The 6,349-nt window shown below is 45.7% G+C and overlaps 1 protein-coding gene across 1 annotated transcript in view; it reads right to left on the minus strand.

Annotated features, from left to right (window-relative positions):
- Nucleotides 1–2,856, minus strand: part of LOC115102405 (Wilms tumor protein 1-interacting protein-like) — a 37,491-nt gene extending 34,635 nt beyond the window's left edge. The window contains exon 1 of the mRNA XM_029622327.2: nucleotides 724–2,856. Within this exon, the coding sequence (XP_029478187.1) occupies nucleotides 724–2,137 (1,414 nt within the window). The 5' untranslated portion in view covers nucleotides 2,138–2,856. The remainder of the gene's footprint in view (nucleotides 1–723) is intronic.
- Between the last annotated feature and the right edge of the window lie 3,493 nt (nucleotides 2,857–6,349).

Consider the following 6,349-nt stretch of genomic DNA (forward strand, 5'->3'; position numbering starts at 1 on the left):
ACGGATGTGATCGGGGAGAGAACGGATGTGATCGGGGAGAGAACGGATGTGATCGGGGAGAGAACGGATGTGATCGGGGAGAGAACGGATGTGATCGGGGAGAGAACGGATGTGATCAGGGAGAGAACGGATGTGATCGGGGAGAGAACGGATGTTTTACAAACAATGTCAAAAGCGCAGCGCTGATCTAACAAAAAGCAGCCAATATCCTGTTACTAATGAATTGAGTTATTGATGTGTCCTCCACTTAATCCACCAGGCTTATTACAGCTGAGAGGAGAAGACAACCTTCTCCTGGTTGGCCCTGGGCCGAGCCTGAGAGGTAGGAGGGCGGGTGGCCGTCAGTGACATACCCAGACGGGAGGATTTAAGGAGAACGAGAAGAAACAAATTAGACAATTATTCATTCTAGACTAAAAGACGAAGAAGAGAATAAAAGAAGCCTCTGGCTAAACGCTCTCTGTCGAGTTCAATACTGAACAACAGTATGAGCCACGATGATCAGAAACATACACAGACAGAATGGCCGCTTCACAACTATTCCACTTGATCTGGCACGAGCAAACCAAAACATACACACGCATACACAAAGATAAGGTTAAATGAACGAGTTGAAAAGTTTTGAACAGTGGGACATTTTCGAACTCAGTGACCCACACAGAGAAATAGTGAATTTGATTAAAGAGAGACACCAGGTCGATCAAAATGTCAAACTAAGCTTACCGAAGTAGTCTGCCTTGGGCTGGGCGTCCATCTCCTTCTCCAGACGCTTGGTCAGGGCTTCTAATTTGATCTCGGCGGCAGACGGCCCCTGCTCCGGCTGGACATGGAGAGTCTGGCTGGGCAGTTTGAGAGCTCTGGGGGTACTGGGGGCTTCAGACTGGGGCTGGGGTTGGCATGCCTCACCACCAGAGGACAGCTGGCTGTCTAGGCCAGAGGGCACATCCACCCCCATGGCCACTTGCCTGCCCTGTGCCTGGCCTACACCTTGACCCTGGCCAAAGCTTCTAGAGACACTGATTCCAGAGGGAGAGGCAGAGGCAGGGAAGTAAGCTCCAGCTGTGGCTTTGGGCTGGGCTGCCTCAGATGTGGGTGCAGGTGGGGCTGGGACAGCCACTTGAGCAGGGGTGGGGCTGGGGGTGAGAACCACAGGACTCTGAGAGAGCCCGTTCTGGCCTAGATTTCCATGGTTGGCTGTTGATCTTGGGCTCATAGAGGATGCTGCTGAGTAAGGGCCTGTTGGCGGTGTAACAGTGGCAAGTTGGGGAGACAGCTGCTGGTACAGGTCAGCTCCGCCAGTGAAGGCACTCAGAGGGAGTGGTGCTAACAGGTCTGGGTGCCCCAAGCTCCGCATCCAGTCTGCTGCAGCCCCAGCATCAGCCAACATGGGGGGTCTCTGCTGCACCAGTAGGGTGGCAGCCTTGCTCTGGTGCAGTCTAGTGGGGCTCGGAGACTGTAGGCTGTCGGAGAAGGGGGGAGATGGTGAGTGGTGTGGGGGCTGCTGAGATGGGCTGCACATAAGGCCTGATGATCCAGCAGGGCTGGAGGATCCTGAGGAGGCCTGGCCACACCTGGAGGAGTAGGAGGCCGAAGTGCCCGAGGGACTGGCAGGGTGACCAGAAGCATGTGTGTGTGCATTCCCAGGGCTGGTGGGACTCAAGGCGTGGTGGTAAGAATGCGGCTCAAAACGCTCCTTGTTATCGTAATTGTTTCCGTAGCCGTATGACTGTTGACTGGGTGAATGGTGTTTCAGAGCGTCATAGGGCGCGTACTGACTCGCGCCACTGGCGGTGCCTGGCAAAGGGCCAGAGAGTATGGGAGGCTTGGCTGCAGCTTCCCCTGCCGGTCTGTAGCTATTGATAGGCGGCCTGTCTTTGGTGTAAAACGTGCTGTCTGCCGCTCTGTTTTGACCCCCGTTCATTCTCACTACCAAATTGCTTTTGGCAATTTCCTCTTGCTGTTTCTGTATGTGGATTTTTGTCATTTTGGAGGCAAAAACTCTCCTGGTTTCTTCAAAGTCGGAGTTGTTCCGTGCATCCTTCTTCATTCGGAACAGCCCGTCCCTAGATGCCTCATACATATTGAGGTCTTCTAAAAACTTACTTGCCTCAAGATCCAAATCGTCGTATTTATCCATCTTGAAGTGAATTACAAAATGTGTATAAACTATGATCTGATTTAAGATTCGAGCCACAACTTTCACAAAAAAAGTTCTGTCCAATTTATTTAAAAGTAGGCTAGCCAATAAAAACAACGTTCAACACAGTAAACAATTGAAACGAAAATATGAAATCCAAACTCTCGTTACTCCCCAAGTAAAATATTACCGCAGTCTACTGTCCAGTCCAGTCAGCGGAGAGAGAGCACTGTCACGCGGTATTCTGACGTGGAGATCCCAACCCGAAGTTATAGTACAGTTTCTCCCGTAGTGTGTCAGCTATCCCGCGGAAGCAATTATACCTAGGTCTACTCCGGAATGGACAAAGATCCGAATAATAGCGAGAATAAGCTCCGTCCTCTCCTCGGTGAGCCAGCTGACTCTGCTCGCAACAGGATACTGTCTGATTATAACGTCAGATCAGATAGCCTACCACCCCAGCCTGCGCCCCCTCTCCGAACTTCACTATGGCTCTCACAGCCGAAGCCTCCATTCAAAAAACGTTGTTTGCAACTTTGTAGCGAGTGCATGTGTTCCAAACTTGTTGCTGAACAAATTCCTCTGTGGTCCTCTCACAACGCCAACTTAGCTCGCCTATATTTAAACGGTTATTACAAGTGGGTTAGCAAAACACTGAACTAAAGCAAACCTCTTGATCCGAATGTGGATAGTGTGGAGTCGACCGTGGGATTTAGGGTGCGCTGTTTGATTTTAAAGGCGCAGTGTTCACTTCATTCTGGGGTAGATTTTTTCATGATATCCGAACCACCAGATAACTCAAGACACATAGCTTATAACAAACATTTACCTTTCGGCTATGTTCTTTTTTTATCACACATTGTTTATTGATAAGTTTACTTTATACCCACAATCTCTTTGGCTACGTTGTTGGTACAGGATCAACTGAATTCAAGTTAATTATGAATCAACACAGTGTAATAGCTAAGGAATCATGTAGGGCTACATAGTGTGATTTGAAATCTAAATTAGTATTATAGTCCCTATAAAAAGAATTGGCCACATATGGGTAATGTGGATTTATACCTTCAGATGTCTCAAGTTCATATGATGTGCTGACAGATGCATATCGGCTGCTTCGACATGTTCACGTGCATGGTTTTAACAGATGTTATTGCCGGTGTTGCGAAACGCTTGTGTTTCTAGCTCCAACAGTAAAGGAATGGAATTAAGAAAATATTAATATTTGGATGAGCAATGTCAGAGCGGCATAGACTAAAATACAGGAGAATATAATAAAATACAGTATATACATATGAGATGAGTAATGCAAAATATGTAAATATTACTAACTGTGTGTGGAAAAGGAGGGGTGGGGAGTCTTTCTCAAACGGACAAGTTGGGATACATCTGTATTTTTCTGTGTCCTTGGTGTGGAGTTTAAGTACTGTGTATGAATCCCAATGTCTGTGGAGCCGAGCTGTATACATACAGTGGGGAGAACAAGTATTTGATACACTGCCGATTTTGCAGGTTTTCCTACTTACAAAGCATGTAGAGGTCTGAAATTTTTATCATAGGTACACTTCAACTGTGAGAGACGGAATCAAAAAATCCAGAAAATCACATTGTATGATTTTTAAGTAATTCATTTGCATTTTATTGCATGCAATAAGTATTTGATACACCAGAAAAGCAGAACTTAATATTTGGTATAGAATGTTTGCAATTACAGAGATCATACGTTTCCTGTAGTTCTTGACCAGGTTTGCACACACTGCAGCAGGGATTTTGGCCCACTACTCCATACAGACCTTCTCCAGATCCTTCAGGTTTCGGGGCTGTCACTGGGCAATACGGACTTTCAGCTCCCTCCAAAGATTTTCTATTGGGTTCAGGTCTGGAGACTGGCTAGGCCACTCCAGGACCTTGAGATGCTTCTTACTCCTTAGGCTGTGTGTTTCGGGTCGTTGTCATGCTGGAAGACGAAGCCACGACCCATCTTCAATGCTCTTACTGAGGGAAGAAGGTTGTTGGCCAAGATCTCGCGATACATGGCCCCATCCATCCTCCCCTCAATACGGTGGAGTCGTCCTGTCCCCTTTGCAGAAAAGCATCCCCAAAGAATGATGTTTCCACCTCCATGCTTCACGGTTGGGTTGGTGTTCTTGGGGTTGTATTCATCCTTCTTCTTCCTCCAAACACGGCGAATGGAGTTTAGACCAAAAAGCTATATTTTTGTCTCATCAGACCTCATGACCTTCTCCCATTCCTCCTCTGGATCATCCAGATGGACATTGGCAAACTTCAGACGGGCCTGGACATGCGCTGGCTTGAGCAGGGGGACCTTGCGTGCGTTGCAGGATTTTAATCCATGACGGCGTAGTGTGTTACTAATGGTTTTCTTTGAGACTGTGGTCCCAGCTCTCTTCAGGTCATTGACCAGGTCCTGCCGTGTAGTTCTGGGCTGATCCCTCACCTTCCGCATGATCATTGATGCCCCACGAGGTGAGATCTTGCATGGAGCATTTTCTAATAATTGTGCCAACAGTTGTTGCCTTCTCACCAAGCTGCTTGCCTATTGTCCTGTAGCCCATTCCAGCCTTGTGCAGGTCTACAATTTTATCCCTGATGTCCTTACACAGCTGTCTGGTCTTGGCCATTGTGGAGAGGTTGGAGTCTGTGATTGAGTGTGTGGACAGGTGTCTTTTATACAGGTAACGAGTTCAAACAGGTGCAGTTAATACAGGTAATGAATGGAGGACAGAGGAAGAAAAAAGAAAAACTAACAGGTCTGTGAGAGCCGGAATTCTTACTGGTTGGTAGGTGATCAAATACTTATTGCATGCAATAAAATGCTAATTAATTACTTTAAAATCATACAATGTGATTTTCTGGATTTTTGTTTTAGATTCCGTCTCTCACAGTTGATGTGTACCTATGATAAAAATTACAGACCTCTACATGCTTTGTAAGTAGGAAAACCTGCAAAATCATCAGTGTATCAAATATTTGTTCTCCCCACTGTAGAAGCATGGAGACTGTGAGAGGGGTGGTTGGCTGTGATGTAATCAAAAGAGACTGTTTATAAGGCACAGTCAGTAACCATCTGTACACTAATTAGGAAACGGTCACCACAAACAGCCATCCTCAAAAAGGAGCTAAGTACACTTGTTTATAACGTTCTCACGCAAATACCCACCAACAACAGGCAGGCACTACTTTGAGCTCAATAAGATTGTGATGGAAATCTTGTTGGAGAAAATCATATTGTTTTACTGCTCGGATTAATCAGCTCTAACAATTAGAATATGGATATTTATTAAGGCAGAGCTCTCCCTTCCCAGCAAATGGAACAGTTTCTGGCAACAACCATTAGCGGTGCGTGGGTAAAATCACTGGGAAAGCCATAATAGGTTGTTTGCTCTATAACCTGTTAGTACATATGCCTTGACACTGTGAAATATACGCGGAGAAGGTCGAGAAAATAAGAAGACACAATAGCAAAATCAATTCAACAACACATTTGTTTCATCACAAAACCAGAGAGCAACATCTGCCCGGTGAAGTCCACAAAGCATATTGCGTGGAACAAACAGTTACATGACCTACAGCATGGTCAAGCAAGTTCATGCTTCCAAAATTCTCGGACCACTAAACAACTATTGATTTAGAACACCAGATAGTTACCGCGAGTCGCAAAGAAAACAGGAGCTGCCTCCATTTTTCCAGCACCATTTTAACATCAAATCACCTCTGCTTAGTCTAATACAGTGACATCTAAAAGATACCAAAAACTATTTAGTTCAATCAGTGTAAGGTAAATATGATTTAGCTGTCCATGGTTCTGATTTCTGTGTGTGTGTGTGCGTGCATTCGTGCAAGTAGAAAAAACATGTCTACTCACCCTACATGTAGGAAAATGCCATCCTCCTCTCTTTCATGTTGACAAAATGGTCTATGACTCCATCGTACAGTACACGGTTTTAGTTTTTGTTGTCCTAGACTACCTGGCTAAAATGCTTGGTCACTAGCCTAACTTCCTTTCATGGAGAACGAAAGGGCCAGCTAGTTAACATTAGCCTACTACATCTAGCTACATATTCAACTTCCATCCTCTCAGGCCAGGGGCACAATGTATGAATTTTTGGTTGGATCAGAATTACCGTTATAATCATTGGCCAGTATGGAGAAATAAGTAAAACCTCAAGTCCAAATCGCTATCTCCATCCA

The sequence above is a fragment of the Oncorhynchus nerka genome, linkage group LG3 (genome assembly GCF_034236695.1).
Source record: "Oncorhynchus nerka isolate Pitt River linkage group LG3, Oner_Uvic_2.0, whole genome shotgun sequence".
NCBI classification, from domain to species: domain Eukaryota; kingdom Metazoa; phylum Chordata; class Actinopteri; order Salmoniformes; family Salmonidae; genus Oncorhynchus; species Oncorhynchus nerka.